Raw genomic sequence first — 17,978 nt, forward strand, 5'->3', positions numbered from 1 at the left:
TGTGTGCTGAAATGTTCTCAGTCCCAGTTTATCATAAACAGAAGCTTGAAGAACCTCGCGGGCTTCGTGCAGCTCATCCAACAAGCCCATAAATCCCCTGAGTTGGTGGAAAGGCAGACACAGCTGGGAGAAATTAGACTAACGAGACAGGAGAGAAGTAAAACTGAACACACTGACATCAGACTGGGACTATCAAAATAAAACAGAAAACACGAAACAAATCACAAAGACGCAGACTTGACACTGAGAGACAGACTGAAAGAATAAAACACATGAACCCAGAGACGACAGAGACTTAAAGAAGAATTAACATCAAACTAAACTCATGACCAGAACCAAACTGAAACATAGATTTATAAGACTCATTAAAACAGGAGAGTTAAAGAATCAGACATAAATCATGATACAGAAAAGCACCAAAACATAAGAAACAGACAATGCTGGGTCGAAATGACCCAGAACCGTGACAGTAAGATGAACATCAGTATTTGTCCAGGTCCTAAATGTTTCTGATGACCAACACTTTGGCTCGTTCTGGTGTTCCATTGAGTTTAATGAATCCTTTACAGTTTGTGCTCCATGTATTTAGAGTTTGTCTCTGTTTCTTCAAGTAACGTGTTTTCCTGGTGAGTCAGTGTTTTGTTTTGTCAGATGTTCATTCATGAAGACATCGCATCCTTTCAGTTTCTTTCCTTGTTTGATCAGTTTTCTGTTACCAAATCTCACAATGAGGCTGCTTTGTTGATGTCATTTTTTCAGGGTGAAGGGCGGCAAGCCTCAATGTTGTTATAGTCCAATTTAACACATTTAGTCCAAGGAAAGGTAACTACTTGATGCTCCGTGGAGCTGACATCTTCTTTTCCGGGCTCCTCTACGCTGTCAGGGGCCACCGCCTGAGCATATGACCCGGGTTTGATGCGAAGCCCAGTGATGATCCTTTCTTCTGCAGTTTGACAACAGAAATCTCCTCTGTCACAAACTCAAACGACTTCTTAATATCAACGCCTTCCTCAGCTGTCAGGGGCTTTCTTCAGGCCCATACTGAGAAGCAGTGCTGAGGTTGGTACAGATCGTCCACTGGCTGTGGTCCGAAATCAAAACTCAGAAAACACAAAAACTAATTCAAATAGTCCAAGCGGAGTATAGAGAGCAGTGTGTGCGTGCAACACAACTAACAGTTAGCATAGTTAGCCCATTATTGTTTTCATTGCTGATAAATGATGTGTTTAAGAACATAGAGGGTGGGATGGGGTTCGCACTTTTTGCAGATTTTTGCAATGTGAGCAAGAGAAAGAAGAAGAAATGTGGAATTAATGGTAAAGAAGGTACAGAGAGCAATTACAGAGGTGGAGCAGTGGTCGTATCAATGGGGGTTTAAATTCTACGTTGATAAAACTGAAATGTTTTTTTTAGAAGGAAAAGAGTTGGGAATGAAACCAAGATCAAATTTTGGAAAGGGTAAAATAATTTGGGGTTGTGGTTTGATGAAAGCCATATATACTGGGTTAATTGACACAACAGTTGTGTTGCAGTGCTAACTAAGGTTGGTACAGATACAGAGGAAACCTTTAATTTGTTTAAGCATTTAATGCTGACCTGACAATAAATCAAATTCACTTCAAAATAAACACGTTTCTGTGGCGTTTTCCTTTGAAAAATATTTGTTTCAGTTTCTGTCACATTTCTGTTTAAATGTAGACTTTAATATTCCTTTTGAATAAAGATGTGAAAACTAAAAGCAAGAAAGACACCAGAAGAACTGTTTCCTCCAAATTCTGTGTTTTCAGGTGTGGTTTTGGTGTTTGTAACATGCAGAGATATGAGAGGAGGAAAAGGCTGAAGGAGGAGCAACACTGTCACAGAGCAGAAAAGGACTCCCACTGTCAGATACATTCAATATCTAAAGCATACAGAACAGATAGTGTGTGGAAGATGCTGTCACTGCATTACTGGCTCATGTTTCCTTTGTTTCTGATCACACTAACAGGTCGGTTAAAGCAGGAAGAAGAAATGTCTTTAAAGGATCTGTTTGCTAGAAATCACTGGAACAGGCGCTCACAGTTTAACATCGTCTTTAACAACATTTATCTCTTCCTTTAGGTGTCAGCTGTGATCAGCTCACTGCAGTCAAGGATGAAGAGTCCACTTTAGAAGGAAACACTCTCACTCTGTCCTACAGATTATCCAGAGAAGCAAGAAGTGACGATTATTTCTACTGGTATCGACAATATCCCGGAAAACCACCAGAGTTACTGATATATCATTTATCATCAGGAAAAGTAATGAAAGAAGAAATCTCTGGACTGTCTGTTTATGTAAGTGCAGATAAAACACTGATGACGCTTCAGATCTCCTCTGCTGCAGTGACAGACTCTGCTGTGTACTACTGTGCTGTGAGGCCCACAGTGACAGGAAACACCAAAACTCTGTACAAAAACCTTTGGAGCAAAGACAACAGAATACTCCACAACATCCACTAGAGGGAGACACACACTGTTAAACCTCTGCTCTGTGTGCTTATCTCCTTAAATTTCTAATAAAGCACAATTTTATTATCCACTAGCGTTTCAACTGTTTTATAATTTTAATAATTATCTTGCTTTGTTCTCTTGGTGTTTTTAGACGTTGTGCTAATGATTTTGACCCCAGTCCTTCCATCGTCTTCAGGCGCTATTGGTGACAGCCAGTGTGGACACAGTGTGGAGAAGTGGAGCTTAAAGTGCAGTGGTATTGGAGTGTGATCACTTAGTTAGGGTGAGTAGTAATTTTATAGAGCTGCGCTGCAATTTCTGTCTGTCCTCAGTTTTTTAACTCGATCTTTGGCAGCAACTGTGGATGTTTTTCTTTTGTTTGATGTAATTGTTACGGTTGACGTGGTGGACTCTCACGCAGGACTCCGGGGTTAGATGCACACAAGAGAATTTATTTACAACGTCCAAAAAGGTGTATCCAATCCACACTCAAATCCATTCTCTCTTCGACATTCGCCACTTCGGGAAGCACAGGGGAAAACCGTGAGCAATGAGGTCCTCCCCTGAGAGCGAGAGAGGGCGAGAGAGAGAGAAGCAGAAACGACTGATCAGCGACCTGCTGATCCTGCAGGCAGTGACAATAATTGAATTAAATTGCTTGTAATACTCCCTGTGCTGGACATTTTCAACAGCAGTGTTTCCTTAAATCCCAGTAATACTGGTATACATCTATTTGTGCATAAGGAAGTTCCACCGGCAGAACATGACATTTAAATCTTCATTCCGCAGTGAAAAAGTCCTTCTACAGTTTTTATTTGGGATTTTATTTCAGTATTCGTCAGAAACAAAATTACACATGATGAATATGATGAACTGTAGATGATGAAATCCACAAATTCTTTTTAATGTTGAGAAACTGGATTGTTTAATTTTAATAATTTTGAGACTCAGTCTTTCACAGAGTGCCCTCTCACTCTTTACCTCAGAAACTCTCAGCCTCTCTCGGACGCTCTTTTTACAGTAATAATTCACCTCATTAGCATCACATGTTCGATTTCTTCTTCTCAAATTCTTCCTGTTTTTGAATTGCACAACATTTCCAGTCTATTGTTGTTATTGTTTATTGGGGCTCCTCCAACCAACGGCCATGGCAGGCTAAACATGAGGACACAGATGACGTTCAATAATAAACGCACTTCTGTATCATTTGCTCCTTTTATTCCGCATACAACTGTCCAATATACAAATCAGCACATGGGATTAACTATTAAACAAATGCACAGACTGCACAAACAAATACCTGCAACTCGCAAAGAACTGCACTAATTACTATGCCAAATTACAACATTGGCCTATGGCATCAATTAGTGCATAAATATACATAAACCATCAAGTTACAGTCAAAATACATCAAAATAATTCAAGCTGCGGTCAATAGAAGGTTTTGCCTCATGCTCACCCTACCTTTCTGCTCATCAACATCAGGTGCGGTGAACAGGTGAGTGCAACCACATTTATCACCTAACACACCCATGAGACACGCCCACACCCGTGCACCAATACAGTGAGTCCATTTAAACCAACCCACTTAATCAAAAGAGGAACAACTCATACGGCTCCTACATTGTTGTTGTCTCAATTTCATTGAAACATGGTGTTGAAATGTAAAGTGAAAACTAAGTCATGAAATGAGCTCATGTCATATTAAACATCACAATTTCATCTTTTTTTGTGGAAACAGGTTTAGACATGATATCATCCGTGATTATAATCACAGAATTTTCCCATCAACATTTGTGAATATGTGAGATTAGCACTGTTTAAGGCAGGGGTGGGCAGCTCCAGGCCTCGAGGGCCGGTGGCCTGCAGGTTTTGACCCTGGGTCAACACACATGAATCATGATTAGTTCATTACCAGGCCTCTGGGGAATTTCAGGACATGTTGAACAGGTAATTTAGCCTTTAAATCAGTTGTGTTGGATCAAGGACACATCTAAAACCTGCAGGACACCGGCAGTAGCGGTTTTTGATGGCGACATGGGCGGTTGCCCAGGGCGGCATCACGGGAATGTCCAAAAAAATTGCTCGTACTCATGCTGCCCCGACGTCATGCCAGCGCATTTTGGAGATGTCACAGGCACCGATCGGTTTTCTATCGCCCATTTGCTGGGAGTAAGGGCGCCCTCCGTTTGCGAGGTGCGCCTGCTGCTTGCGGCACAGGGAGGAGAGGGCGGGGCGGCGGGGGATTCTCTGGCTGGCTGGAGCAGCGTCTAATAACCAACTCGCAAAATAAAAACAACACAACAAACACCAGACATTATTATACAGACTTAATGATGATGGTGATGATAATTTGCACCGATGTTTTTTTTTTTTTCGAAATTCTATAAAGTGAGCGCGAGAGCCCTCAGTGCGCCTGCTTGCTGCTGAAGTCAAAGTAAACTTTATTGTCATCTCCGCTACATACAGACCAGTATACAGAGAGACGAGACGACGAGGCTCCAGTTACAGCAGTGCAAGTAAACAATCAATAAATATAAGAAGAGTAAGAAAATAAATATACACTTTAGGACTCGGGGTAAAGGGATCAATAACAATTTAAAATTTATTGATGCATTCTCAATCATCCAGGAAAGTAAATCTTCAAAAGTTGATTCTGTTGTACTGTTTATAAGATTTGGGGAAACCTGCAGTCAGCTGAGACTGAAGAAGTCACCTGGATGAGTGAAGAAACGTTTCTCCCACAAAACGCTACGTCCAGATGAACAGATTCAACTTTTGGAAATTTAAAATTTATAATTTACAGTTTGATGATTCAAAGTCTCACACACAACCCGTCGACAGGGGAGGGGGGCCGTCTGCTTCCAAATAGAGCGCATTTCATTCATAATGTTGTAAATCCAAGCCCATCATGTATTCATGATTTGAATCCTGGGTTGTGTGAAGTCCCAGAAATAAACCCTCGACAAAGCGAATCTGTGAACTAAGGTGTAGGTCTGTTAGGTTATGTTGTGGTGATCCCTGGGTTGGGGGATGAGTGTTCATACACAGATGAAGCTGGGGTACACAAAAACTGTAAAGCCAGGTGGGAAAGGTTCTGATAAGATGTCTTCCTATTCCCCCAGTACGTTAAAGGATCCTCTGATCTTTGAATGTTTCTCTCCTCCGAGTAGCGCTGGACCTCAATGATGGAGTCCGCTGTTGCATTGTTGGTTTGTCTGCCAACTTCTTCATCGAGCCCCTGCCACAGGTTTTCTGAAATACTAAAAAAAATGCATGGCTGTTTTGGTTTTTGTCATCTACCCCAAATTAGTACACATCAGCTACCTGATGAAACATTGTCTATACAAACCTTTCTGGTTGGCAAAACATATGATGGATCAAGGACCTGAGCCAGCTCCCTGAACCCCTCACTCTCCACAATACTAAGGGGTTGGCAGTCCTTTATAATAAAATTCAGGACTGCCTGGACCAGAACAGTCTTCCTACATGCTTGATTTCAAAAATAATAAAACACATATTAATGAAAAAAAGATGATGAAGCTGTTCAATGTCTATATAGGCCGACCTGTGTTCATTCTCGGTGTGTTTGTCTCATTTTCATGTTTGGCTCTGAACACTGAGCAGGTGCTTTTGTTTGTGTAAGAAAGCTCCGCAGAACAGATGCGACATTTAACCTGCATAAAATAAATAATTTACACTGCAGGTCACATTGCTGTTTTTCCTGTTCTGATAGATCACACTGAAACAAAAACAGGTGGTGACTCATTCCGTTGACAGATGCGGATGCTTTTAAACACAGTTTGGCGCGTTGGCAGTGATCGATACAGCAGCTGTATCGATCACGTAACTTTTTCTTAAAGCGACACACGCACCGATACAGGTTTCGCTCTGTGAGCTGGATACATGCGCTGTTGCGTCAGTGTTGGTGGACCCATCACTACTCAAACCTATAGGGGAGACCGGGGATAGTTGTAACGTGGGTCAGTTGTAACACTTCCAATTTCTCCAATCAGGGCTAAGTTTCAAATGATGTCACTCATCCTGTGCATGCCCAATTCAGTTCTGCTATCACATGTGAAAAATCAGCACATTTTGTCAAACACAGACAATTTAACACAAAAAAAACTAATTTTTATGACAAAAAGTAAGTTTTTCTACTTTATTTCAATTTCTAATAGCATTATCTGCTTTGCAGTTTAACTCATCAAACTTAAATTATGTTATTTGTATGTCTATGGGGATATATTCTGTGTAGGTCTTTAGTGCTAATGTTTTAGCCGTTGGCTGTAATCTTAGCTAGTTCATGGCTATAGGAGTCTGGGTTAGTTGTAACAATAATGCAGATGTTACAACTTACCACACTATTACTTTAACTTATATTAAACATATTGGGGTCTATGACATCAGCAGAGAGATGTTCACTGGTCACCTTTGTATATGCGGTTAATGCCATTGGCAACACAATTCCTCCACTGTTTGTGTTCCCACACATACATTATGCAGACCACTGTGTCAGAGATGGACCAGTAGGAAGTATTGGTAGTGGAAATAAATCAGGATGGGTGCAAGAAACAGATTTCCTCATCTTTCTGAAGCACTTTGCAAACCACACCAAGGTAAGCCATGATAAAAAGTAGGGGTGCAACGGATCACGGTTTATCCGAAATCCAAACCGATCCCACTCCACGGTTCGGTACGCACGTGATCCGAAGATTCGAAAAAGAAAAAAAAGTATGGGTATGGTGCGCGTGGTCAGTCTGTCAAGCGGTAGTTATGATCAGCGCCAGCGGTCCAAGTAGCGGAGCAGAGGAGTTTGCGGCATTTAAGCAGCCCTTTGCTGCCCAGTCCGACCGGGCTAAAGCTAAAAGCTAATGGGGTGTTTAGCTGCAGACGGGAGGCCGTCGTCTGTTGTGCAAAACAAGGTTTAAACTATGATGAATGTGCTTGAGCCCCGCTATGATATCTCGTTGCGCGTCCACTTCAGTGACAAGATCCTTCCAAGCATGTATGAGCAGGAGAAGTTTAAAGTTACGGCTGAACTGTCCCAGGCATCTTCTGTTGCTCAAACTACAAATGGGTGGAGCTCCTCCAGGGCAACGGAAAGCCACGTGACCGTGACCGCTCGTTATATCACAGCGGAGTGGTAGATACAAAGCCCTGCACTGTCCTATAGATTACATTAGATTAGATGAAACTTTATTTATCCCTCGGGTGGGTTCAAACTGTAATTCAGTTTCCAGTAGCACAGCACCAACAGAAGTTGCAGAATGTGAGCAGAAATATACCATATATACACATATATAAATACAGAGTATACAAAAGGGATAAATAGAATAAATAGGAATAAGAATACAAGGGAACGGCACATTTTAAGTATTGTGAGTCTATTACACCGTTGGATATTAACAAAAACTATTGCACAGTGAAAAGGCACTACAGCTACTTGTTCCCCCCTCCTCTGTCCCCGTTTCCCCTCCAGCGAGGAGTTAAACAGTTTGATGGCGTGTGGGACAAAGGACTTTTTAAGTCTGCTGGTCCTTGACTTTGGGAGAAGCAACCTGTCACTGAACAGACTCCTCTGGTTGTTTATGGCCGTGTGCAGAGGATGCAGAGGCTGCCCAGCATGGCCCATAATGTCCATATTGCACCTTAATTAGTTTTTATATAAGTGTGTGGAATGAGTCTTCAGTTGAATGTTTTTTTAATAGACAAAAAATACTTAAATAAGTAAACGGCAAGTAGAATTTTTGTCTTTTTTTCTATTTTTGCTGATCCGAAAATTGATCCGATCCGTGACTTTAAAACCGTAATTCGATCCGAACCGTGAGATTTTTGATCCGTTGCACCACTAATAAAAAGTAATGGAATTGTGATGCTGGTGCACAACTACATTTTTTCAGCTTCATTGTTATGTTCAAAATTGGTGCAAGAGTTGTAGGTTATAATGCCCACTGAGCCAATGAGGCCAAACTCAAGGAAGACCAACCAAAATTAATGAAATATTCAGTTGCAGAAAATTCCATAATTTGTCTTTTTTGGGGGGTTGGAATATGTTCAAAAGCTAGATTTCTGCATTCTGTCACACACACATAGCTACATAAATGGCTCTATGTGCATTCATGTGTTGAATAAAAAAGATTACATGTTAATGTTTTGTCAGTACCCTTATTTCATTGTGTTACATTTCACCCCAGGATATGTTACAACTAACCCAGACTATGGGGTTAATTGTAACATTTCACTCTTTTTGTTTGAGACCATACCATGCAATGGGTAATTGTGCTGCAGAGAAAATAGCTGCACTATTTAATAGCAGAGACATGTAAATACTTTGCATTAAATTTTGAATCCACTACCTTAAAAGAGCTCCAATTTACAGACAGAAATGTCAAAAATGTTACAACTATCCCCGGTCTCCCCTACTGCTACTCCTTCCTAGCAATAAAACTCTACAGTGTACTCCATACATATTGCACTAATAAATCCATATCTGTATAAACACAGTCTAAAATCAACTTTATTAAATTACAACGATTCTCCCCCTTCTTCACCTGGGGCGTTTATCAATATGCGTACTTGTGCGTACTTGCGTTCTCGTGTACTCGTGATACGTCATCAGTCGGAGACCAAGTACTGTTCCAATTCGAAGTACGCATCAAGCCGAGAACGCGAAAAAGTCCCGGATGTGGTCTCGATCCGCCCGTTTTATCAAATCAAATCAAATCAAATCACTTTTATTGTCACGTCACATGTGCAGGTACACTGGTACAGTACATGTGAGTGAAATTCTTGTGTGCGAGCTTCTCAAGCTACAGAGTTGTGCAAAAATACAATAACGTAAAACAAGCAAAATATAAAAATGGCTAATCTAAAAAGTAATAAATATGTGTACAATATATAAAGGTATATACTAGAGTTGGATGTCTCGAGACCACTTTTACGTGGTCTTGGTCTCGTCTTGGTCTCGACGGACTTTTGTCTTGTCTCGGTCTTGGTCTCGCTGTTTCGGTCTTCCGTTCTCAAATCGACATAGTGTTCGGGAGATTTGGAGTCAACCATTAGCGGAGCGGGGGGGTGGCTTACTGGGCTTAAGCCCGGGTCATTTTTTCAGAAGCATGGGGCACCGTCGTAAATTCCCCCTAATTTTGGTATGATCCGAGCTCAGGCACTAGGTGACTGAGCACAGCACGCATGTGAGCGAGGGGGGAGAAGCTGCTGCCTGCAGTGTTGCCAACTTAGCGACTTTGTCGCTATATTTAGCGAGTTTTCAGACCCCCTGTCGCTAAAAAAAGACGTGAAAGCGCGTATCGCTTTTACTCTCAACAAGCAGCGGGTGCTGTAACACAGTCAGTTCTTCTTTTACTCTTTTACTCTTATGCTGTTTTGTGGATCACAAGGTTTAAAACTACTTATAAACACACACACACAAAGTAACTCCACCAGAGTGCCTATTTCAGATCACTTTTGCCGGTCCAAGCCCGGGTAAAGGAGCAGGGTTGGAATTGTGACATTAAAAAACCAATAATTGCTAAAAGAAATTTAATTTGTAGTTCTAAATAAACTCTAAATGCATTTAGGACGTTTTTTACTCACTTTATGTCTCTTCCACGATGTTATTTCTCTCTCCAACAACATAGGTTACAATTATATTAGCATGACCAATTATGCAAATTAGGTGATGACGTCATTTAGCGACTTCTAGCGACTTTTAGGACAGCCAATAGCGATTTTCCTTACCGAGGAGTTGGCAACACTGGCTGCCTGCGAGTTTGCTGCAGACAGAGGAGAGCTTAAGTTTGACCAGGTACCAAAGCAAATCATTCGTACTGAACTAATAATGTAAATATGACGGTGTATCACAAAAGATTGATATCAAACTGATCAGTTGGTTGCGTTACTTGCTCTTCGAGTGAATCAACAAATGGATAAATAAAAAGCCGAACAACAATGCTGATTTTTTAGAGAGTCTTAGCCTACATTTCATATTTTCAGTTGTTACCCTCCACGGCTAAACAAACTCTCTAAATCGGTTTCAGTAATTTACTGATATACAACAATGGACATAAGAAGCTTCTTTCAAAGAAAAAACTCAGGTAGATGTTATTTTATATATTATGCTTTGTATGTTGTTCAGTATATCTATGCAAAACAAGAGGAATTTCAATACACAGCAGTATATTCACAGATGAAACAAGATATTTACACTTTAGGGAGAAAACATAAAAACTATTTTTTACTGTTAAACATTAATTTAGAGTAAACTTTTGTTTTAGATAAATAAACTAATCTTTTGAATTAGTTTAATGACAGAATAAAGAGAGACAGAGCTGTCTATTTTTATCCCTTTCATCAAATTTAGGAGTACATATACACTAAGTTTATTGTTAATTAATAAGAAAAACTCCAGACGATTCCATTCTGAGCTTAAGAAGCTTCTGATAGGTTCATAGAGTCCATGTGAGTAAATTGGTGGCACAGCTGTGGAAGCATATAAGGCAAAACACAGAGCCTGTTTCTGTGACATGTGAAAATCAAGAGATGTCAACCAAAACACCAGGAACAGAATTGTGGAGCTCCATAAGTGTGGCTCAATTTTGAATACAATTTGGTGCCATTTGCAATTAAGAAATACAGATAGTTTCTCTCTTTACTCTTAAAGTTAACAAATATGTTTTTTATATTTATCAATCTAAAAAAATAAACATTTAGTCTGATTTGATGTTACAATTAAAAAAGTGTTTGTGTTTTTATCTGAAGAGTGCGTAAATATCTGGTTTCAACTGTATATTTGATGATGTTGGTGTTTGGCTTGATTGTCAGCACAAAGAGGGAGAGAGAGGAGCAGAGAGGGAGAGAGAGGAGCAGAGAGGGAGAGAGGAACAGAGAGGGAGAGAGAGGAACAGAGAGGGAGAGAGAGGAACAGAGAGGGAGAGAGAGGAGCAGAGATGGAACAAGAGCAGGTGAGACACACATGTCAGTCAAATGGTTGTTTGCCAAAACTCATCAGAACATGTATCTAGTACCTGTTTCTTTTTAGATACCATTTGTTACTTTTCAAATTCTATATTTATTAAGTTTTGCAGGCTTGTTTGCACAACAAGGCTAAATAATTATATAAACTTTTCTGAATCTAAATAGTGTACTTTGGTAGAATTAAAAAAATAAGTGTAGTGCAGGTCTATGATGATTTTCAGTGCTACTATCATCTAGTTCTGATTCTGGTTCCGTCTTGGTTAAGTCCTAAGCAGTCCTGATTTTGAACTGTTGTAGTCCTGTTTTAATTCCGGATCAGTTCTGGGTCTGGTTGAATTGGGGTTTAGTCCTCGTGTCTTGATACAGCCCCGACTTTGTTCTGCCTTGCTGCTTAATTAAAAAACTAGTTTAAGGTGTCCTGCATATGTGATATTTATTTTTTTTCCTATATGAAGTCATTCTTTTTTGAACAAAACTCAAAACAGAGCCTAATAATCTTTCAGTCATTTCTACCCTCACTTAATTTCCTTTGGCTGCTCAGCTCTCGCACAGTGGCTCAGTTATACTCCAATCCCTCCATATGGGGTGGAGGGGTGGCTGTAGCTCAGGTGGCAGAGCAGGTCAGCCACTAATCAGAAGGTCGGTGGTTCGATCCCAGGCTGCATCCTGGCTGCATGCCAAATATCCTTGGGCAAGATACTAACCCCATGTTTGCCTACTGGTGGTGGTCAGAGGGCCCGGTGGCGCCTGTGTTCGGCAGCCTCGCCTCTGTCAGTGCGCCCCAGGGCAGCTGTGGCTACAATGTAGCTTGCCATCGCCAGTATGTGAATGGGTGAATGACTGAATGTAGTGTAAAGCGCTTTGGGGTCCTATGGACTAGAAAAGCGCTATACAAATGCAGGCCATTTACCATTTACCATATTGTTGCCAATCACATGCGAGGATATAGGATAATATCATTATGTGAAAAACAGAGAGGGTGAGAGACGCGACAGTCAAGTGGAGCGTGCGTCTGTCCTCTCAGCAAGTGAGTGAGACAGTAGACAGCGGTGAGGAGGGCTGTGCGAAAGCAAAAACACATAAATATGCCCGACACCTGTAAACGAAGCAGCATCTGGCTGCAGTTTAAAGACTTTTTTTGTCTCGGTTTTGGTCTTGGTCTCGTCTCGACTCGGTCTCGGTCTTGGTCTCGTCTCAACTTGGTCTTGGTCTTTGTCTTGGTCTTGATACCCTCTGGTCTTGGTCTCGTCTTGGTCTCGGATTAGGCGGTCTTGACTACAAGTCTAGTATATACATTACTGAACGTGTGTACTAAATATGTTTTTCTACGTGTGTGTGTGTGTATATACATGTTTTACAAATGAAATAAAGTAAACAATAAAATAAGATATATAAAATATACAGAGGTTGGTATGTGCAAAACAGTGGCATTAATGTACAGTATGGAGTGCATAATGTTGAAGTTCCAGTAGTGAGGGTGAGGTGTCTATGACGTGTTCAGCAGTCTGATGGCCTGGTGGAAAAAGCTGTCTCTCAGTCTGCTGGTACGGGACCGGATCCTGCAGAACCTCCTTCCTGATGGAAGTAGTCTGAACAGTTTGTGGCTGGGGTGACTGGAGTCCTTGATGATCCTCCCCGCTTTCCTCAGGCACCGCTTCCTGTAGATGTCCTGGAGGGAGGGAAGCTCACCTCCAATTATCCGTTCAGAGCACCGCACTACTCTCTGGAGAGCTTTGCGGTTGTAGGCGGTGCTGTTGCCATACCAGGTGGTGATGCATCCAGTGAGGATGCTCTCAATGGCACAGTGATAGAAGGTCCTGAGGATGCGGGGGCTCATGCCGAATCTTTTCAGTCTCCTGAGGAAGAAGAGGCGCTGCTGCGCCTTCTTCACTGTTTTGTTTATGTGTACTGACCACGTAAGATCCTCAGCCAGATGAACACCAAGGAAGCGGAAGCTGCTCACTCTCTCCACAGCGGCGCCGTTGATGGTGATGGGGGTGTGTACTCCTCTGCACCTCCGGAAGTCCACTATCAACTCTTTTGTCTTTGCGACGTTGAGGGTGAGATGGTTGTCTTGACACCAGTGGGTCAGGGCGCTGACCTCCTCCCTGTAGGCCGTCTCATCACCGTTGGTGATAAGACCCACCACTGTAGTGTCATCCGCAAACTTCACAATGATGTTGGAGTTTCTAGTGGCCGTGCAGTCGTAGGTGTAGAGTGAGTACAGGAGAGGGCTCAGTACACACCCCTGTGGAGCACCAGTGTTCAGTGTGATGGGGGATGAGGTGGTATCGAGCATGCATCAGTGTAGACTTGGGACAGCTAAATATCCCAGAATGCATTTCGTCCAAAACTCAACAGCGGACTCCTGGCACATCGTTTTCACCCCCCCCCGCTCGCGGACTTCTCACTACTCAGGTTAAAGAAACCCCAGCAGCTGTCTATAGTATTGAGTGTCCACTAAAATAGAAATAAAAGCGTTCTAACATCTCACCTGCTTGTTTTTATTAAGGTATGTACACGTATGTACATGTACACTATTTTTATTATTAGAGGTTTCACTACTGAGGTTAAAATGATATATAAGTCACTTAGATCACTTCTAAATGTTAATGTTTGGTTTATTTCAGTGTTTTATTTGTTTATTTGTTCCTGAGTAAACCGGTTTGGCTGTGATTAAAGGTAAGCTTCATAACATGTTACTCAAAGTTAAATTAAGAGGGGACGGCAGTAAAAACTCCGGACCTGTGACATCATCACGTACGCAGGTGTTCCAATTGTACATATCGCGAGTCCGTGATATGTACATCAAGGACAATAGTTACCAAAGCAGAGTACAGTACAGCTGTTAAAATTAGGAATTGATTTAAACCAAGATGTTATGTTACATAATCTGTAAAAGTGCAAAACATAAACAAACCTGGGATAGTAGATGTTTGCCTATTGCAGACTACATATGAGATATGGCTAAATCAAAACAAGAATATTAACTAAGAATATGGACAAATTGTGTTCTCACCCACTTTGTCACGATAAAATAAGCAGAAAGCCAGAAAAGTACAAATTACACTAAATCAAAGAAATGTAGAAAAACCCCAAAACACATAAACACTGGGTCACAGATCCGACGCAATCTTTATTTTTTGAGGGGGTAAATATTGTCATTTCTGAGCCCCACTTGAGGGCGACATCATCCAGTAGGCGGTGCTCTCCTTCTGCACTGTGTTCAACCATTGTGTCAATAATAAGTGCTGCTGTGAAGAGAACAATTCTCAGACTGAATGTTGAACATCAGCTAGTTTCTCCTGTTGATTGAAACCTTGTTGTACAGATGGAACATTGGCTGTGGATTATTCTTGCTGCTCTTTTCTTTGGTAAGATACAAACATCAACATGTTTCCTCTGCACACGATTCACAACAAGGACAGAAAGAGGAGATTTAATCATTTTACACTGTGGAACTTTTCAATAACTTCAATCATGTTTATTGATCCATCTCTTCCTCTGCATGTTCTGTTCTTCCTCAGAGTGTAAAGGAGAAGACAAAGTGATCCAGGAACAAGGAGATGTCATTGCTGCTGAAGGAGTCACAGTTACACTTGGATGTAGATTTGAAACATCTACTTATGCATACTTGTTCTGGTACAAACAAGAAGTAAACAACTTTCCAAAGTATGTTTTACAGCGTGGCACTTCTGGAACAGCAGATAACGCTCAGGAGTTTCCAAAAGACAGATTTGATGCCGAAGTCGATAAAACACAAAAGTCAGTTCCTCTGAAGATCCAGAAGCTTCAGCTGTCTGACTCTGCTGTGTACTACTGTGCTCTGCAGCCCACAGTGACAGGAAACACCAAAACTCTGTACAAAAACCTTTGGAGCAAAGACAACAGAATACTCCACAACATCCACTAGAGGGAGCCACACACTCTGTATGACGTCTTGATGCATTCTCAATCATCCAGGAAAGTAAATCTCCAAAAGTTGAATCTGTTCATCTGGACGTAGCGTTTTGTGGAAGAAACGTTTCGTCACTCATCCAGGTGACTTCTTCAGTCTCAGCTGACTGCAGGTTTCCCCAAACCTTATAAACAGTACATTTGCATAACGACTGAAACCAGCCCACTGAAGGAACAATGGGCTGTGAGGTCAGTTCCTTAATCATAATTATGCAAATTCCCATGACCATTGATCAACAATCACTGACCAAAACCCACTGATCAAAGAACACTGATCAATGGCCATGAGTCCCATTCACAGAGAGTTGGGGAATGGCTGCAATCACAGCATTGTAAGATGGTGACAGATGTACCCTTAGGCCCCCTCCTCGATTCAGAGATGGTCTTTCCCTTTTCACGTAAATGGCCTCCTTGACTCCGCGCTCAAACCAGCGTTCCTCCCTGTCCAGGATGTGTACATCCTCATCGTTGAAAGAGTGTCCACTGGCCTGTAGGTGTAAATAGACTGCAGAGTCCTGGCCTGATGAGGTTGCTCTTCTGTGTTGTGCCATCCGCTTCGCTAGAGGTTGTTTGGTTTCCCCGATGTATAAATCCTGGCAATCCTCCTGGCACTTAACTCTGTATGAGTTCAGTGGCATGTGACCTCGCCTGTCTCACTTGTATTGGCAGCTCTTGATAGTGGCACTTGTTAATTTGGGTTGATGTTAGAGGCTCAGCTGGTTCTAGACAGGCATATATGAGGGGGCAGACAGAGATGTAAAGGGGGCACATGGTGGCAACAGAGGCAGGAAAGGGGTGGTGGTGGTGGGGTCCTCTGGATAACTGTTTTTGTCACGTGATTGGACTGGTCTAGCTCTTAGGGACACTGAGCCTAGCAAACCGCCTGATCATGTTAAGGGGGAAAACTGAAAAATAAAATAACAAAAAATAAAATAAAATATTCCTCATCAGATTATAACAACTAAAAACATGATATTTACCCTAATTGGATGGCCTATATCAAATACATTCAAACCTAACAGTAACACTTCTCACTATTGCCAGTATTAATAAAACTAAAAATAGTTGGGATGTCTTTTCCTACAGTTCTCAAATTAATTTTTAGAACACAACAGGTTTAGAACAGAACATTTGAACTTTGTTCTTCTTTTTTGTCTTGTTTTAAGCTTGTATGAAGCAGGTAAACAAGTGGATTCCTCTTTCTTTTATGTAACACGGTGCAACGACAGAGAGTTAGGACAAAACATTCACTTTGCTTTTGTGCTGGAAGTTGGGGTGGAAAGTGAATAAGCTTTACTAAAATCGCTGTGATTACATCAGAATATGAAATGAGGAAACTATTGAGTGCAGAGCTGAAAGCTGGGGCAGGGCTTTGTGTCGGGGTCCTCCAGGCGGCTCTGTGCAGCAGACAGGCTCAGAGAAAGAAACACTTCTTAGGGCCTCTTTTATTCATTATTTACATGCTCCCTTTTGGTCACATATTCTGAAAATATAATATAAATTTTCACTGTTATGCCGATGAAACCCAGCTCTACATTTCTTCTAAACCCAATTCATCCCTCACACCTACCTCCCTCTCAAACTGTCTTATGGAGATAAGATCTTGGTTCTCCTCCAATTTTCTTAGACTTAACAATAATAAAACTGAAGTTTTACTCGTTGGCACAGCCTCTATCTTAACTAAATCCCACAGTTTTTCCATTAACATTGAAAATTCTCCCACCCTTCCCTCCCCTCAGGTTAAGAGTTTGGGTGTCATACTCGACAGTACTCTTTCATTCCAGTCTCACATTAATTACATAACCCGGTCTGCATACTTGCACTTACGTAATATTAACCGACTCCGCCCCTTCCTTACTCCCCATGCTGCTGCCATCCTTGTCCATGGTTTTATTACATCCCGTATTGATTACTGCAACTCCCTCTTATATTGTCTCCCTTAAAGGTCCCTTCATAAACTCCAACTTCTTCAAAACTCTGCAGCTCGGGTCATAACTCGTACTCCATCAAGAGCTCATATTACCCCAGTTCTTCAGCAGCTTCACTAGTTGCCCATAGAAGGATAAACTTTAAAATCTTCTCACATACAAGTGTATCCATAAATCTGCTCCTTCCTATTTGTGTGACCTGCTTCATATCACCACTGTTTCGTCCGCACGTCTCATCACTGTGGGGAACAGAGCCTTCAGTCGCTCTGCTCCTCGGCTCTGGAACTCTCTTCCTGTATTTAAGTCACAGCTCAAAACACATCTGTTCAAACTGGTTTATTCACTTTAGTGCTGATTTTATCTGTTGTCAAGTTCTGGTTTGCAATTTTAACTTATTTTATGTATTTTATGACTATTGCTCCTTTTATTAATTTTGTTCTTTTGTAAGGTGACCTTGGGTTTTTGAAAGGTGCCCACAAATAAAATGTATTATTATTATTATTATCATTATTATTATTATTTTTACTTCTCTACCATAGTGATGGGATTTCCGGCTCTTTTTAGAGAGCCGGCTCTTTCGGCTCCCAACCGGCTCTTCAGGTTGTTTTGTTGCTTTAAATAATTTATTATTAACTACAATATAAAA

The 17,978-nt window shown here is 41.3% G+C and overlaps 1 gene segment (V, D, J or C); it reads left to right on the forward strand.

Moving 5' to 3' along the window:
* Positions 1-14,633: 14,633 nt before the first annotated feature.
* LOC112842806 (T cell receptor alpha variable 18-like) lies at positions 14,634-15,366 on the forward strand. The segment is given in 2 exon segments: positions 14,634-14,821; positions 14,975-15,366. Coding segments are annotated over 2 exon segments (429 nt in total).
* The last annotated feature ends 2,612 nt before the right edge of the window (positions 15,367-17,978 follow it).

This window comes from Oreochromis niloticus, linkage group LG18 (genome assembly GCF_001858045.2).
Source record: "Oreochromis niloticus isolate F11D_XX linkage group LG18, O_niloticus_UMD_NMBU, whole genome shotgun sequence".
NCBI lineage: Eukaryota > Metazoa > Chordata > Actinopteri > Cichliformes > Cichlidae > Oreochromis > Oreochromis niloticus.